The 18,099-nt window shown below is 40.2% G+C and overlaps 1 protein-coding gene across 1 annotated transcript in view; it reads right to left on the bottom strand.

Annotated features, from left to right (window-relative positions):
- Positions 1–7,266, bottom strand: part of LACTB2 (lactamase beta 2) — a 30,174-nt gene extending 22,908 nt beyond the window's left edge. The window contains exon 1 of the mRNA XM_090282819.1: positions 7,031–7,266. Coding sequence (XP_090138945.1) covers positions 7,031–7,152 — 122 coding nt within the window. The 5' untranslated portion in view covers positions 7,153–7,266. The remainder of the gene's footprint in view (positions 1–7,030) is intronic.
- Between the last annotated feature and the right edge of the window lie 10,833 nt (positions 7,267–18,099).

Genomic DNA, 18,099 nt, shown 5'->3' with positions numbered 1-18,099 from the left:
AACTTCCAACAAGCCAAAGTCCAGGACCAGAAGGCTTCAGTTGAATTCTGCCAAATATTTAAAGAAGAGTTGATACCTATTTTTCTCAAGCTATTCCAAAAAGTTGAAGAGGAAGGAATACTTCTAAAGACATTGTATGAGGCCAGCATTACCCTGACGCCCAAACTAGAAAATAAAAAAAAGATAATTATCAGCCAATATCCCTGATGAACTTAAATGCAAAACTACTCATCAATATATTAGCAAATCAAATTCTACAATACATTAAAAGTATCATACACCATGTTCAAGTGGGATTCGTTCCAGGGATGTAAGGATGGTTCAACTTCCACAAATCAATTAATACATTTACAGAACGAAGGATAAAAATCATATGATCATCTCAACAGATGCAGAAATAGTATTTGACAAAATTCAACATCCATTTATGATAAAACTCTCAACTCAGTGGGTATAGAGGAAACATACCTCACCATAATAAAAGCCATATAGGTGAAATCCACATACTCAATGGTGAAAAACTGAAGGCTTTTCCTCTAAGCTCAGGAACAAGGCAAGGATGCCCACTCTCACTAGTTTTCTTCAACATAGTTTTAAAAGTCCAAGACACAGCAATCAGACAAAAAAGAAATAAACAGCATCCAAGTTGGAAAGGAAGAAGTAAAACATCCCTATCTGCTGATGGCATGATACTGTTTATAGGAAACCCTAAAGACTCTACCCAAAAACCATTAGAACTAATAAATAAAGTCAGTAAAGTTGCAGGATACAAACTTATTATACAGAAATCTGTTGTATTGCTACACACTGACAATGAACTATCAGAAAGAGAAATTAAGAAAACAATCCCATTGACAACTGCTTCAAAAAGAATAAAATATGTAGGAATGAATTCAACCAAGGAGGTGTTACTTGTTCTTTGAAAACTGTAAGACACTGATGAAAGAAATTGAAAATGAAACAAATAAATGGGAAGATATACCATCCTCATGAATTAGAAGAATACTATTAATATGTCCATACGGCCCAAAGCAATCTACAGATGTAATGCAATCCCTATCAAAATAACAATGGCATTTTTCACAGAACTAGAACAAATAACCCTAAAATGTGTACGCAATCACCAAAGGCACTGTATAGTCAAAGGAATATTGAGAAAGAAAACAAAGTTAGAGGTGTCATGCTACCTGACTGGATGACAAAGCTACAGTAATCAAAACAGTATGGTACTGGCACAAAAACTGACAATATAGGTCAATAGAACAGAATATAGATCCCAAAACAAATCCTCGATATATGGTCAATTAATGTATAAACAAAGGAGGCAAGAATAGACAGTAGGAAATGACAATCTCTTCATTAAGTGGTATTGGGAAAACTGGACAGCTACATGTAGAAGAATGAAACTGGAATACTTTTTAAAAATACCATATACAAAGATAAACTCAAAATGGATTAAAGACTTAAATGTAAGACCCAAAACCATGAAACTCACTGATGAAAACATAGGCAGTAAATTCTTTTGACATCAGTCTTAGCAATATTTTTTTGGATTTGTGTACTCAGGCAAGGTCAACAAAAGCAAAATAAACAAATAGGACTATAGCAAACTAAAAAGCTTTGCGCAGTGAAGGAAACGATCAATAAAATGAAAACTGTCAACAAAATGAAAGGGGAACCTACTGAATGGGAGAACACCTCATAATGTAATATCTTACACTGGCCAACATAGCATTTTAAACTAACATTTGGTGCTTTCATGTTTATTATCCCTTCGATCCTCAGATCACCTCTAGGGAGGTATTATTATTTTATATTACAGCAGAGGAAACTAATCTTCAGAAAGGCTAAATGATTTGCTCCAGGCCTCAGCAATAGGTGGTTCTGGGAAGCACTAAATATTTAGATACAAGGTTCATGATTTCTCCATTCAAGACATACTGCCTCTCTGGTGGAAGGATACTGCTTAGCAAGCACCAAGAATCATTCCTCATGTGGCATAAATGAAACTTCAGATGTAAATTAGAAAAACAATGTTCTCAGTTTCCTCCTTAACAAATAGCAATTCTCCCAATAATGTCTATGAATAGTTACTACAGAGGATTAGATAGTGTCATTTCTATGTGGGCTGGTTGACTTTGTTCTTCATGACTACAGACAATACTGCATTTTAGGAGGTCAATTTGCAAATACAAGTTATGCTAATAAAGGGAACAAGAGTGCAGAAGAATCTGTACAGGTCTGTGACAATTTATTCACAAGAGCACAGTGCCTGGCAAATGGTAGGCACACAGTAACAGTCTGCTATGTGAATGGAGAAGACAATAGTGGAATCAACTTCCTTTTTTAGGTATTTTACATCAATTATATCAATTGACAGAGATACCATTTAATAAATGGTCTGTCAATTTTCTGTCACTGTTAAAAAATCATTGGTAATTTCCTGAGCACCTACTATGACCCCAGAATTCTCCGGATGCTATGAGAGAAGCAGAAGTGATAAAAAAATAATAGCTAATATTATTGTATGCTTCCCACATGCTATAATTTGTTAAGTACGTTTGACAGAACCCATGGGCTATCCAGATTGAAACAGAACCCATGGGCTGTTTAGTTATTAGGGGCCCAATTGCCTGCTGCCAGAAGCATAACTCTCAATACCAGATTTAGATTTAGATTATTTGCGGATTTCTGCTGTTAAGTTTTATTTTCTTTAAAACACTCACAAACAGTTTTGCCTCCCTCTACCAAACCAGGCTAATTTTAGAAAAGTTAGAGATACAGTTTTCCTACTTCCCAGACAGTTTAGCTTTGTCAGTAGCTCCCAATCATTCAATCCTGATTGGGGAGGTTTTTCCTGTGTTGTGGTGCTCTCCAGCTTTTAATGCAGAACTGTGTGGAGTTCCCAGCCTCCTTGCAAACAGCATGGAGTTCTCCCTTTCATTTCCAAAACCGCAAAGGTGTTCCCCCTTCTCAAAGCTGCATGGTGTTCTCCCCTAAAGATGTCTGCCGCTTATTTTTAAATCCCTGACTGCGTCCTGTGACACAGTGGGCATGGTAACCAGTTCCGACCATTCACAGAACCTTGTACAGCAGTGGTTCTCAAGCTTTCTAATGCCGCGACCCTTTAATACAGTTCCTCATGTTGTGGTGACCCCCAACCATAAAATTATTTTTGTTGCTACTTCATAACTGTAATTTTGCTACTGTTATGAATCGTAATGTAAATATCTGATATGCAGGATGTATTTTCATTGTTACACATTGAACATAATTAAAGCACAGTGATTAATCACAAAAACAATATGTAATTATATATGTGTTTTTCAATGGTCTTAGGCGACCCCTGTGAAAGGGTTGTTCGACCCCCAAAGGGGTTGCCACCCACAGGTTGAGAACGGCTGTTGTACAGGCTCTGTGTCCTCTCTGTACCATTCCCTGGTCCAAAAACCCCTCCCATCTTCTTGGGGCCTTGGAAGTATCAAAGCCATTTGTGTAACAAAGACACTAGCCACTAGCCACAGACATGTGAAGGCATCTTAAAAGCTATTTCCTTTTCTCCATTCCCCAACCCGCAGGCTCTGAGGATTTTTGGACACCCCCACTCTGTAACACTTTTGATATGATTTTTCACTTAAATTTCACTGAAACCTCAAAGCATCCTTATGAGGTAGGTACTATACAACCCTCATTGTATAGATAAGGGATCTGGAGCTTACAGAATCAACTGTCTTTTCTAAAGTCATAAACCAGGACTGAGATCTAGGAAATCAGCCCAGTCTTAACTCTATTCCACTAGATTGCCTTTTACTATTAATAGGAAATAGTATATTTGCATTCAAGGTATTTACAATTTTGAAAGTAAGGGTTAGAAGTGCAGCTTTTTAGAGGTTCTTAGGCAGAGAAGAAACCTTGAAATACTCTGGAAGTTTGACCATTATTTGTACATTCAAATGTTTATGTACTAGGCATGACAGTAGATCTCATTGTGCTTTAGGGAAATTTCTCTGGCATCCATGGGCTGATCAGAATAAGGATGGAAGACCAGTTAAAATTGCAGTTATCCAGCAGTCCTGGAACCATAACAAAGAAAATGAAGAGATAATGTAGAGAACACTCATCATTCAGCATTTACTGTAATACCTGTATTATGTACAAGGCTCTGTGCTAGGTAGTAGGGACATAGTAACGAATAAGCCTTCACTGAATTATATTTTATGGTGAATAAAGCTGGAAAAGGTCATTATGCTTCCTCTTACATGCATAGAAAAACATTCTATTATCAAGATAAAACCCATGAAAAGTATGGAGTACTAAGGCAGTGTATTACATTAACCTAACATAGTCTAAGGGGTTAAGGGAGGCTTCCTTGAGTAAATGACATATTATCTGAGCTCTAAAGAATGGAGGAGTTTAGCTGGGTAAAGAGGAGAGGGATAAGGGGCAGACGGACAGAAAAGCATGGATGAATGTCCTGAGGTGGAATGGATACAACTCATCTGGCTGGGATGGGAGAGAGGTCTGTGATCAGGTTAATAGATAGGTAGAAGCCAGAACAAACAAGGCCTTCTAATTTTCATATAAAAACCCAAAAAACGAAAAAACCCTATTACTCTGGCTACAGAGGGGAGAAGGGATCGAAGAGGAACAAAAGTAGATGAAAAGAAGTCAGTTAGAAGCTATTTTAGAAGCCTAAGCAAGAGTTGTACTGGCATGGACTGGGTAGAAATGGGGAGAGCTTAATGGCTTGGATGTGTGTGCAAGAAGCAAAGAAAAATGTCAAGGAGTGTACTTAAGTAAACGTAATGATGGTTCTGTTTACCAAGGCATGGACAACGGAGTGTAGAAGATCAGGTTTAGTGGGAAAGTTCATGAATTCAGTTTGGGAAACGCTGAGTTTCAAGAGGTTGTGAGTCACCCAAGTAGAGATTTGAGAAAGCAGCTGGCTACCCTGGTTTGAAAAGCAAGATTGGATTTTATCTGAACTGGAGCTCTAAATTTGGGAGTCATTAATGAACATATAACAGGTAGAACCAAGTTAGTAGATCAGATAGATCACTTAGGTAGAGACTACAGCATGAGCATAGAAGACCAGGATTGCATCTTGAGGAACTCAAACACTTAAAAGTCCTGGTACGGAGAACAATTTTATAAAGGGGACTGAAACAAGTAGCTAGAGAGTAAGAGGAAGCCAGGAGAAAGTGGTGTTGGCAGACAAAGGAGTGATCAACAGTGTCAAAGATACTAAAATTCAAATAAGATGGGAATGGAAAAATGCCATTGAATTTAGTGACGTAGGAGCCACCTTCGATCTTAGAACTGTTTTGTGCAGTGGAATCGGTGAATATCAATATCAGAACCTTTTACTTGGACCCAATCAATATTCATTTCTAGCCAACTGACTCCTACTTTATACAGTATAGTAGCATCATCTGTACATTAACTTATTGTGGCTCAACTATATGGACTCGTCATATATATCTCTCATATATATGTGAGTGATCCCACTGGCCATTCCACTCCACGAGTTTATGTGAGTAGCAGTGCAAACAATGTAAGATGGGAGACGTGAATCTATTCTTCTCTTAGTTTCAGGTTCCTTAGGTTCTTTTTACCACAAGCACTTTGCTAACCTGAGTGTGATTCTACTGTTTAAAGACCCAGTATGTATTTTTTATACAACATGGCTCCTAAACACAAGCTAACGTCATCGGTTTCATCGCTAGGAGAAATGCAGGCTATGCTGAACTTACTGAGAAACAGTACGTTGATCTCCAACATAGAGACTTTCTAGGGGAATTCTAACTATATGCAATTTTTGTCTTAGGGACTGACTTTAGAACTAGTTTAAGATGACACAGTGAAAAGAGATGAAAATACCTATGGACTTCCTGGTGTGAGAGAGTCCCATCCAAGACAGTTTCTACCGTAGATATCAGGTATTTTTTTCTGCCTAATGCTCTGTCTTCCTAGACTCTGGAGGCAGCCTAAAGCTTTTGTACCTAGCGGACCCTGCCTTGTTTGCTCTAGACTTCACCTTTTGCCTGTCTGACTTGCAATACTTAAGTTCCTCCATACTGCTGTTTCTAAAATTCCTATTTGCTGGAAAAAGGCAAATACAGTACCGCACATAAAATACCAGTACTATACATAAAAACTCAATAAACTATACATATTAAACTGTACTTAGTATTCAAGTGTATTTTATTAATTGTAACACGTCTTGACTGCACACTTAAATTCCATGTTCAAGGAGAACAATATATTTTTTCTACTTTCTATTATCTAGGTTATACTAAGTACACAAAAATTGCCCAATGCACATACTGTGCAATAAACCACATCTCTCCATTTCTGCACAAACACAGAATGCAGCTGAACAAGAGAAAAATACCTTAGAGATAGAGATAGGTTATTTCATACAAAAAAGAACCTAAATAAAGCCACAGAATAGTGACCAACAAAAAGCAGGAAGCTTTTCTTTTCCAAGGGTTGGGGGGCGGGCTTTTTCGGGTTTTAGATGCCAGCAATTCGGAAGCAAGAAAACCCTGCCCTCTGCTGCCCAATTAAGAAAAAAGCCTCAACATAGTTAACCATTTTTGTGAAGGGGAAGTTACACTCCGGGCAAAATATGAGTTAAAGCCACAAGGTGAGTCATGTCAAAGTTTTCCTGGATTCTTAAAAAACTCCAGGCGATACTAATTTCTCAACCACTTAAACACGCTCACCCTGGCATTCAATATCAAGCAAAAAAAATTAGGTTTCAAAATCAAAGTTTTGCTTAAAAAGAAAAATTATTTCTCCCCCAGGCAGTTGTAAATTACACAGATTACCATCCCAAGTGGTTGTGATTTAAAGAAGGTCGACGACCAGGGCCTCTGTGGATGGTTCCAGGTAGGGCTGCCCTGCGGAGGCAGGGCATCGCAATCTTGTCTGAAGCGACCAATGATCGCTGTCCCAGATCCGAGCGTTCGGCGGACCAGTATTCATACGGGGTGGGGGCGGGGAGGTGGGCAGCAGGGACGTTTACCTGGGACCGGTCCCTATCAGGTAGGTGTTGGTGCCTTGCAGCGTCATGGGACCCGGGTTACAACCCAGGACGCGCACCACCCGACTGGACAGCCGCTCGATGCGCTGCAGAGTGGCTGCCATCTCCGCTTAAGGCACAGTAGTTTACGCTGTGACCCGAGCACAGAAGCCGCCTGTAGGCCCCGGTAGGAACCAACGGTCACCTGACCGGAGGCAAAGAGGGATCAGCCTCGATGCTGGGGGCGGGGCCATAGATCACGTGTTGCAGCGCGAGAGCAGCGGCTAGGGATCAGCCTCTGTGTTGGGGGCGGGGCCATAAGTCACGTGACGCTGCCCGTGGCTTCGAGAGCGAGGGAGTTCGCGGGCGTGAGGCGGGGTGAGGCGGCGAGAGGCGAAGTTAGGTTTAAGTACTGCCACTTGTCACGGAGCCAGGTGCCTTCACAGGAGTTTGTTTATGGGCGGGCGAGTTCGTCCAAGCGGACGAGAGACATTTTAACCTGGAAAATTTCGTGATGGAGCAAAGGGCGGGCAGGTTGGGGGATAGCTACTGAGTTCTAAATCCCGGGACAGAGTGCTCCTCAGATTTGCAAGCGGCAGGGTGTGTGTGAGGAGTAACCTGTTTATCTTTCATAATAAACAGCTATAAGTAGTGTGTACCAAGCGCTTTGCCATCTGCTAAGTGCTCTTTACAAATATCTTATTTAACCCTGTCCAGAGTGCTAGGTTGTCCTTAGACTAGAGAACTAGGTTTAACTACTATTCCCTATTAAAACAAAACAAAACTTAAAATTTACCTAAAAGAAATTACAGATTCTGTGATCTAGTTCATCGAGCTTTGACAATTGTATGTAACCCCTCCCCCCAAAGAGATGGTAGAATATATCTGTTATCCCAGTCTACTTCCTTCTCAGAACAAATGAGGAATTAACACACAAGATGCTTGCAGTTCTAAAATTTAGTACGAGCATTAACATTCTTTTTTACAGGTGTTTCTGAAGAAAAGGCTATATAAGTTTAATATTCCAGATTTCTTAAAAGACACACCCGTATTATGTGTGACACATTTCTTTGCCTTGCAGAGATGTACTTTTAATGGCGAAGTGTTTTAAAAAACTTCACTGAAATAATCATGTAAATTATCCCCTTTGCAAAGGGAAGGCAAGCAATATGCCCTTAAAAAAATGTTTGGAATAACCATCAAAATTCCTTATGTCAGGCATTGTCAGCTCACCAACATGTATGTATTTGTGGCCGTGAAGTAATGGCTATTCAGGCAGAAGGCTACCTTTGTCTTCCCTCATCCTAAGAACTGTCTGCTGGCAAGTCAGCAGAACCTTTGAGCAGAGTGGAACAGTAATTTCTGGATCATAAGGCTCTTCTTGGGACTCATCGGCAGCTCTTTATCCCTTAGCTTTTTATTTTTTATTTGTTTTTTTTTTCATATTTTAAATACATTGATTATGCTATTACAATTGTCCCATTTTTTTCCCTCTTTGCTGCCTTCTTCCTGGTACCCCCTTTCCCTCCAGCAATTCCACCCGTGGTTCATGTCCATAGGTTGTGTGTATGAGTTCTCTGGGTTCCCCATTTCCTATACTATTCTTGACATACCCCTGTCTATTTTGTACCAACCAATTATGCTTCTTAATCCCCATACCTTTTCCCCCCATTCTCCCCCTTCCTCCTCCCAGATGATAACCCTCCAAATGATTTCCATATCAATGATTCTGTTCCTGTTCTAGTTGTTTGCTTAGTTTATTTTTTAGATTCAGTGGTTGATAGTTATGAATTTGTTACCCTTTTAATGTTCATAGTTTTTATTTTATTTTTTTCTTAAACGAGCCCCCTTTTTAACATCTCATGTAATAATGGCTTGGTTATGATGAATTCCTTTAGCTTTATCCTGTCTGGGAAGCACTTATGTGCCCTTCCATTCTAAATGATAGCTTTGCTGGATAGAGTAATCTCGGTTGTGGGCCCTCGCTTTTCATCACCTTGAATACTTCTTGCCAGTCCCTTCCTGCCTGCAAAGTTTCTTTTGAGAAATCAATTGTTAATCTTACAGGCAGCGCTTGGTAGGTAACTCTCTACTTTCCTCTTGCTGCTTTTAAGATTCTCTTTTTATCTTTACCCTTTGGCATTTTAATTGTGATGTGTCCTGGTGTGGTCCTTTTGGGTCCAACTTGTTTGGGACTCTCTGTGCTTCCTGGACTTGTAAGTCTATTTTCTTCACCAAATTAGAGAAGTTTTCTTTCATACTTTTTTTCACTTAAGCTTTCAATTTCTTCCTCTTCCTCTTCTCCTTCCTGCACCCGTATGATTTGGATGTTGGTACACCTAAAGGTGTCCCAAAGGTTCCTAAGCCTCTCCTCCTTTTTCTTAAATTCTTGTTTTTTTCATTCTGGTTGACTCTTTATTTCTTCCTTCATTCCAAATCATTGATTTGAATCCTGGCTTCCTTCCCTTTACTGTTGCATCCCTGTATATTTTTCTTTACTTAGTATCCTTCATTTCTCCCTTTATTGTGACTGTACTCAATGAATTTTCTGAGCATCCCGATCACCAGTGTTTTGAACTCTGCATCTAATAGGTTGGCTATCTCCATTTTGTTTAGTTCTTTTTCTGTGGTTTTGTTCTGTTCTTTCATTTGGGTCATATTTCTTTGTCTCCTCAATCTGGCAGCCTCCCTGTGTTTATTTCTGCGTATCAGGTAGAGCTGCTTTGACCCCCTGTCTTAGAAGAGGCATTGGTACGTTGTGTGGGGTGAGGTCTTAGGTTATTGCCAGGGCGGGGCAACCTGCTTCACAGCTTTTTGGCTCTGTGGGGGGAGGACTTAGGGGACAATGCCATCGCCTGGCTTCTGGCAGTTTGCCTGGCACTTGCCTGGGTTCCAGTCACCTCATCCACTTCCAGCTGTTGCCCTGGTGGTGAATCCTAGAGTGGGTGGGTTTGTATACATTCTAATCTGTGCGGGCCCTTTAAACGGACTCTCCTGAAAATCTGGCAGTGTCTTCCGCTGTCCCAACCCACACTGGTTTTTCCAGCCAGAAGTTATGGGGCTATAACTTCCTGGCACTGGAACCCCGAGCTGTGCGATCTGGCCTGGGGCTGGGATTGCTTGCTCTTAAGGTATTCCTCCTGATTTTTATGCACCACAAGTGAGTGTGGGGCTACCTGTTTAGCTGCTTCCCAACCACCTCTCAGTGCCACATTGCATCTCCACACCTCTCTGCCTGTTTCCACAACTCTGCACCTCCTATCTGTCTGGATAAATGTGGCTTCTTTAACCTTGGTTGTCGGACTTCCATACAGCTTGATTTTCTGACAGTTCTGGTTGTTGTTTGTTTTGAGATATAGTTGTAATTCTCTCTGTGGTTGTGCAAACAGGCGAAGTATGTCTACCTACGCCTCCATCTTGGCCAAAAGTTGCTTTTAATTTTTTTAAATTAGAATTTTCTTTGTGCTTACCATTTTGATTTCATTTAATTCACTGCCAATCTCTTCATTTGGCAGATGAGGAAATGGGCCCACCAAATAGTTTAAAAGTTAAGTGACTTGAGTAGAGTCAAACAAGGAGACCCTAGCAGAAGAGCAGGAAGAAGGGTAGATAGTGAACTTAGTTTAGAGAAGTTGAAATTGAGGTTATTGTGGGATATCTTGGTAATGATATCTGTAGATAGTTGGATATGTGAGTTGAACTCAGAAGAGAGATTCAGGCTACAGATATAAAATTGAGTCTTTGTTGATAGGTTTAGCAATGTGACTTAAAGGTTAACTTCCTTTCCAGGAAATAAGACCAAAGATTTTCATGTTTTGTTCAGTTAAATTTACAGTCACTTATCATTTATGTACAACATGCAAAGTATTCTTTGTGGGGGGTGTTAAAAGTGAAAGATAGTCAACTCTTTCTAGATGCTCATAATCAGAAAGGAGATATATTTGGCCTTTTTTTCCTAATATTTATTTTTCCATTCATTCAGTGCCATCTAGATGTTTTTTAATGTTCACCCAAAGTTATTTTTATTGCTTTTAGAGAGAGTAAGAGAGAGAGAGAGAGAAAGAAAAAGAGAGAAACATCAATCAGTTGCCTCCCGTATGCACCCTGACCAGGGATTGAACCAGCAACCCTGGTATGTGTCCTGACCGGGAACCGATCCTGCAACCTTTTAGTTTATGGGTCTGGTGCTCCAAGCAACTGAGCCATGCTGGCCAGGGCATACATGGTCATATTTTAATGTATATTTGGGTAAATCCTAGAAGAGAAGCTAAAGTGATGGGATTGCATGGAGAAAGGGGAGAATCAAATTGATTAGGATGATTTGGGGAATTTTAAAGGTGATGGGTTTTGAGCTGATTCTTAAAGGATTGATAGAACCTCATCAGTTAGATGAAGGTAGAAGGGCATTGTAGACAGGCTTGGATATAGAAGAAATTTAGTGGGTGTTTTTGGGGACAGAAACCAACAATCACATGACCTTGGAACAGGATTTGAGTAATATATGGTTTGAAAAAGGTAGGTCTAAATTAATGATACTTTGTAAATTTTTTGTCAGAATATTTCAAATTCAAGAATCTTTCTTTTTCTTTTTAAAACATGACTTTTTCACTTGGATATGCTGTGAGGCAAATTATATTTTCTTACAGCTTAATCGATAAATATAGTAAAAGCTTGTAACCTAGTCAGCCTGTAAAAGAAGACATTTTATCCCTTTCTCTAATGTGAGTTATAAAAGGTTGTGCTGTAGTCACAATGAATCACTCTGTTATCACTAGACTAGAAAATCCTATGTATGACTAACAGATGATTTCAGTTTCATTTTAGTCTTCGATCTTAAAGGTTTCCAAACCCTTTAATGATACCTGTTTTCAGTGAAGAAGAAGTAAAAGATCCTCAGGATGAAGATTTTCTGGAAGGGACTCTGAGTTAAGGAAAGCATCCTATATTTGACAGGTAAGTCTATATTTTACGTGTGTTAAATCTGGTCAACAAATGAGAGTTTGCTAGTTTTTACTTTTAAAATACCTGCTTTATTGCAAAGAGATCATGTGCAGTGGGCAAAGGTTATATATTTTGGGTGGCAGCCAGGAAGGCACACAGCTGGGTTCACCTCTGAATAAAATTGGATTGAAACTTTCCTGTTAAGGTAGTGTGACAAGTTCCCTAGGAAATCAAATTTTATAGGTGGCATTATTTCTTGTAACGTGGTATTGGAATAGTGATCAACTGTAGGAATAGAGATGAACTGTCCTTCATACAAGTTGTACAACTAAGTGGTTACTGAAAGAGTGGTGGGTCCTCTTTATGAGAGCTGCTGTATTTATCACCTTGCTTTGTAGGCTTCTTTCCAGTTGGCATTATATCCTGTCTCACCAAATTAGGACTAATATATAGCAGTTGTCATATCAGATTGGTCTGTCGAGTCTGATATTCTACCAATAATGCAATTAATAAGTTACTTAGAAATTATTTTCCCATCTTATAAAACAGTTAGTGTTTTCCAACTCCATGCCAGGTAAAGGAAGCTCTCTTTGTGGGAGAGTGATTAAGAAATGCATACATGGAGTGCTTAGGTATTATAGTCTGTAATTTTAAGGAAATCATCTACAATTAAAAAATGGTTTACTTACCAGAGATAACTCACCTAAACACCCAACATTTCTAAACCTGTTTCCTGACTTTAAAATGGGGCCAATAATATCCTTCTCATAATGATTTTTAACGATTAAATGAAATAATATATATAAAACACTTCATATGTAGTAAACACTCAGAAATATTCTTCCACTATATGTATAATACAATGTTTTATTCCCCTACATAGTAAAGCTTAAGAAGTTGCATTTTTAGAATGACATTAGAACAGGACTTGGATACACATTAAACACAGCAAATAAAACCATGCTAGGGAATCTCTGCCAATATTTTGTGGAACCTTTGTTTCTGGAGGACATACTCAAAATATAGTGCATTACACTTTTGACCTAGGTGTTCCTTCCACCTGGAAAGCTTTTCCATATGATATCCACATGATGGATTTCATTACTTAAATGTCACCTTCTCAGTGAAGCCTGCCCTGACCTTTCTAATTAAAATTGCAACCGATGATGTGCCTGCCTGTATTCAAACTCCTAATCTCTCTTAACATTCTCTGTGTTTTTTTCCACAGTGCTTATCACATTTAATTAAAATATTTATTTTACTTATTTATTTTATTGTTAATTGACTGTAAGGTACTGATAACTTACATTTATTGAGCACTATGTGCCAAGTACTGTTTTCTAGAAGTTTACATGTATTATCTTTCTTAAATTTCAAAACAACCCTTTATGAGGTATATACCATTATATTCTCTGTATTTCAGATGAAGGAAATGGGGCATAGAGAGATAAAAGAACACATTTAAGGACACACTGCTAGTAGGTAGTTGCACTAGATTTAGACCTAGCTGTTGAAATGACTGAAATGGGGTAGCTGGTTACTGTGGTGAACTTGAGAGAGTATGTCCCATTTAGGGGGCGCCTGCTACTAATGGAGGAATGGTAATCTAATGTAGTAGTTCTTTATGTTTTTTTCTTTTAAAGATTTTATTTATTTATTTTTAGAGAGATTGGAAGGGAGGGAGAGAGAGAGGCAGAGAAACATTGCTGAGAGAGAGAAACATTGATGGCTTTCCTCTTGTAATGAGCCCCAACTGGGGACTGAATGCACAGCCCAGGCATATGCACTCACCAGGAATCAAACTGGTGACCTTTTGCTTTGTGGGATGACACCTAACCAACTGAGCCATGCAGGTCAGGGAGTTTTTTTTTTTTTTAATAGCTGTGAAAAATCTGGATTTTTATATGAAATGTTGGCAATTAATTAGCAAAATTGAAAAAACACATTGAGTCCCAGATCTCATTGGCAGATTGCATTCAGCCCACATTTATAAAATAGGAATCATAATAGTTATATCTACCTCCGAAGTTTGATGTAAGGATCAAATGGGGAAGATGGCAGTATAGGCAGACATGGCTCACCTCTTCACAAAACCACATCAAAATTACAACTAAAATATAGAAAAACCAAGATACAGAACCATCAGAAATTGAGTTGAATGGAAGTCTGACCACTACAGAATTAAAGAAACCACATCTATTGAGACAGGTAGGAAGGATGCAGATGGAGAACTGGCTGGTCTTTCATCCATGTGTGGTGGAATAAAAATTCGGAGGGCTGTCTCAGGAGCAAGGAGTCCCAGCCCCACACTAGACCCCCCAGCTCAGGGTTCCAGTGCCAGGAAGATATAAGTTCCCCCAACTTTTGGCTGCAAAAAACAGTGGGGGTTGAGTTGGTGAAAGAAACTGCTGGAGCCCCAAGAAGTTCCTCTTAAAGTACCCACACATGAACTCACTCCCTCTGAGCTCCAGCACCAGGGTAGCAGCTTGAAAGGCACCCATGGTATACAGGGAGAAGTGAAGTGTCTGGCATCAAGGCAAGCAGAGGCCATTGTCCCTGTGCTAAACCCTGACCCCCACAGAACTGGCAAGCTGGTGCCATATCTGAGACTCCATTAACCCCGCTAACACTGTTTGACCTGCCTTGGAGATCCCCAGAGGCACCACCCAACCCAACTATGGGCCCACCCAAGGTGCTTTTCCATATGAATGGTTGGTCTTGGCTTGGGCTTCACAACTTCCTAAATCTTATCATGTAAGCAATAGCTGGCCTTGGTGAGCTCCAGGCCCAGCACTAGCAGCAGCCAGCTTAGATTCAACATCTTGGTTTCACCTTGGAATTTTCAAGCCCAGCACAAGTAGCAGCCATCTCAGATTGCTTTATAGCTTAGGTGGGGTGCTCCAGGCAAAGCACAGTTGGGGGCTGACCTTAGCCTTACCACCCGTGAAACCCCAAGGTTAGTACACCCAGTGGACAGCTACAGACCGTGTTGGAGCACCACCACCCCGTCCCTGTACAACTGATTGTTTACAGAGGGCTGAGATTGGTGGTCAGTGGTCACAGCTAGTCCTTGCAGCTGACTGGCCTGGGAAAATCCCTTTCATTGATCTGCCAATAGCAACCAAGGCTCAATTACAAGAAGAGGGTGTACTCAGCTCACACAAAGGGCACACCTTGGTTACCCAGTTGGGTGATAGTGAAGGCTGTGCCATTGGACTCTACAGGACACCTATTACATTAGGCCACACTACCAAGGCACAGATTTAAAGCAGGTTCATATAATACATAGAACAAACACCGGGAAGCTGCCAAAACAAGGCAACAAAGAAACATGGCCCAAGTGAAAGAACAGATCAAAAGAGAACTAAATGAAATGAGATAAGCAATCTATCAGTTGAAGAGTTCAAAACACTGGTTATAAGGATGCTCAAAGGAACTTAGTGAAGACCTCAACAGCATACAAAAGATCCAGTCAGAAGTGAAGGATATACTAATTGAAATGAACAATTTACAGGGAAACAATAGGGTGGACGAAGCCAACAATCAAATGAATGATATGGAACATAAGGAAGCCAAAACCAACAAATCAGAACAACAAGAAAAAAGTTAACCCCCCAAAAATGAGGGTAGTAAGAGCAGCCTCTGAAACAACTTAAAAAAAATTTTGTTTGTTTGTTTATTTATTTATTTTTAGAGAGAGGGGAAAGGAGAAAGAGAGGGAGAGAAACAGCACTGTGTCGTTGCCTCTCACTTGCGCCCCCCAACTGGGGACCTGACATGCAACCTAGTAATGTGCCCTGACTGGGAATCGAACCAGCAACACTTGGCTTGCAGGCTGACGCTGAAACAACTTTTAACAGTCCAACATTTGTATCCTAGGGGTGCCAGAAGGAGAAGAGGAAGAATAAGAAATTGGGAATCTATTTGAAAAAATAAAGAAAACTTCCCTAATTTGGTGAAGGAAATAGACATGCAAGTTTAGGAAGCACAGATTCCCAAACAAGATGGATGCAAAGAGGCCCACTCCAAAACACATCATAATTAAAATCCCAAAGGTTAAAGATAAAGAGAGAATCTTAAAGGCAGCAAGAGAGAATAAGCCAGTTACTACAGGGAAGTTCCCATATGACTATCAGCTCATTTTTCAAAAGAAACTGCAGGCTAGAAGGGATTGGCAAGAAATATTCAGTCATGAAAAGCAGGGACCTACAGCCAAGATTACTCTGCCTAGCAAAGCTATTATTTAGAATTGGTGAGCAGATAAAAGAGCTTCCCAGACAAGAAAAAATGAAAGGAGTTTCTCATCATCAAACTATTATATGAAATGTTAAAGGGAATTATTTAAGAAAAAGAAGGTCAAAACTATGAACAATACAATGGCAAAAATATATATCTATCAATGATTGAACTAAAAAAAATAAGCAAAAAATAACAGACAGAATCATGGATATGGAGAGCGTTTTGATGGTTGTTATATGGGAGGGGTGTGTTGGGGAATGGGTGAAGAGGTGTGTGGATTAAGAAGAACGAATAGATAGTTACAGAATAGGCTTGGGGAATAAAAGTACAGTATGGGAACTGGAGTAACCAAAGAACTTATATGCGTGAACCATGGACATGAACAATGTTGGGGGGATTGCCTGAGAGGGTAGGGTGCTGAGTGGAGGGGGCCAAAGGGGAAAATCAAAGTAACTGTAATAGCATAATCAAGAAAATATTAAAAAATATAAAGCTCTGCAAAGAGTGTATATATCTTGGTGCAAATTTGTGAATATTTCCCTAGGCTTGATTCCAAAATGGAAATGATGGATCAAAAGAATATTAAATTTTTGCACAGCTACTGTACCTTTCCCCTGGCTGGTTTGGCTCAGTGGATTGAGCGTCGGCCTGCGAGCTAAGTGTCTCTGGTTCGATCTTCCAGTCAGGGCACATCAGAGAAGGAAAACTCTGACTCCAAAAAACCTCCGCTGCCTTGCGGCATACCTCTTCAGGGGAAAGGCTAAGGGAGTAAACCCCGACAGAAAATCCGGAGCCGGAGTCCCTAAGGCGGTTTGACGTTGTAGTCAACACCGGCAACTCCTGCGGCGCACCTGAAGCCAAGCTGTATTGACTCCGTCTTTCCCTTGGACCCTTCAGCTGCGAAGAGAGGGGGGGTCTGCTGCATGGGCAACAGCAGACCCTCCATATCACCCTGCCCAGGCTCTGTAGCTTCATCGCAAGATGTCGATTCAACACGGGAGGAGACAGATACCATGTCACTCCCGAGTCGGACTGCACAGCCATTCTCGGCGGTGCAGATAGACTCGTAAGAAGCTACACCATCGTCTCTCGAGACGGACGGCTGCCGATGACGACAGAGACATATACATATATATAGACATAGCTCAAAATGTTTTACTAATAAGGATGTGTAATTAAAGGTGTTTGGAGCCCTGGCCACTGTGGCTCAGTTAGTTGGAGCATCGTCCTGTAGGACAAAGGGTCATAGGTTTCATTCCCAGTCAAGGCACGTACCCAGGTTGCAGGTTCAATCCTTGGTTGCGGCACATACAGAAGGCAACCAGTGGATGTTTCTTGCTCACGTCAATGTTTCTCTCTTTCTCCCTTCCTCTAAAAGCAATATAAAATGTCCTTGAGGGAGGGTAAAAAAGAAAAAAAGTGTTTGGAGACCACTTATCTATGTCATTCCTTCAGGACCTTGATAGTTACAGATTTGAAAATAATAACTGGTACTAATTTATGGTCATATATGACTTGTCTTAGAAGATAACTGTATTTTAATAGAGGGAAATGTTTAACCTGGAAGTTTCCATTTCCAGTTGTGAATTTCAGAGTTGGGGTAGAGAAGCCTTTCCCAGGAGAAGAATATCTGAAAAGAAACTTAGGCTTGGAGGCAGGAAGTACACAATCAAGGTGCCTACAGATCCAGTGTCTTGAAAGGGCCCACTTCCACTTCCTGGTTTGCAGATAGCTATCTTCTCATGCAAAAAATAGAGAGCTAGGGTAAGCCTTTTTTTTTTTTTTTAAGATTTTATTTATTTATTTTTGGAGAGAGTGTAAAGGAAGGAGAAAAAGGAGAGAAACTCGATGGGTTGCTTCTCTCACACCCCCAACTGGGGACCTGGCCCACA

This window comes from Furipterus horrens, unplaced genomic scaffold, assembly GCF_987537825.1.
Source record: "Furipterus horrens unplaced genomic scaffold, mFurHor1.1.pri manual_scaffold_7, whole genome shotgun sequence".
Lineage (NCBI taxonomy): Eukaryota > Metazoa > Chordata > Mammalia > Chiroptera > Furipteridae > Furipterus > Furipterus horrens.
The sequence above is the reverse complement of the archived record's forward strand: the minus strand, read 5'-3'. Positions and strand labels throughout refer to the sequence as shown.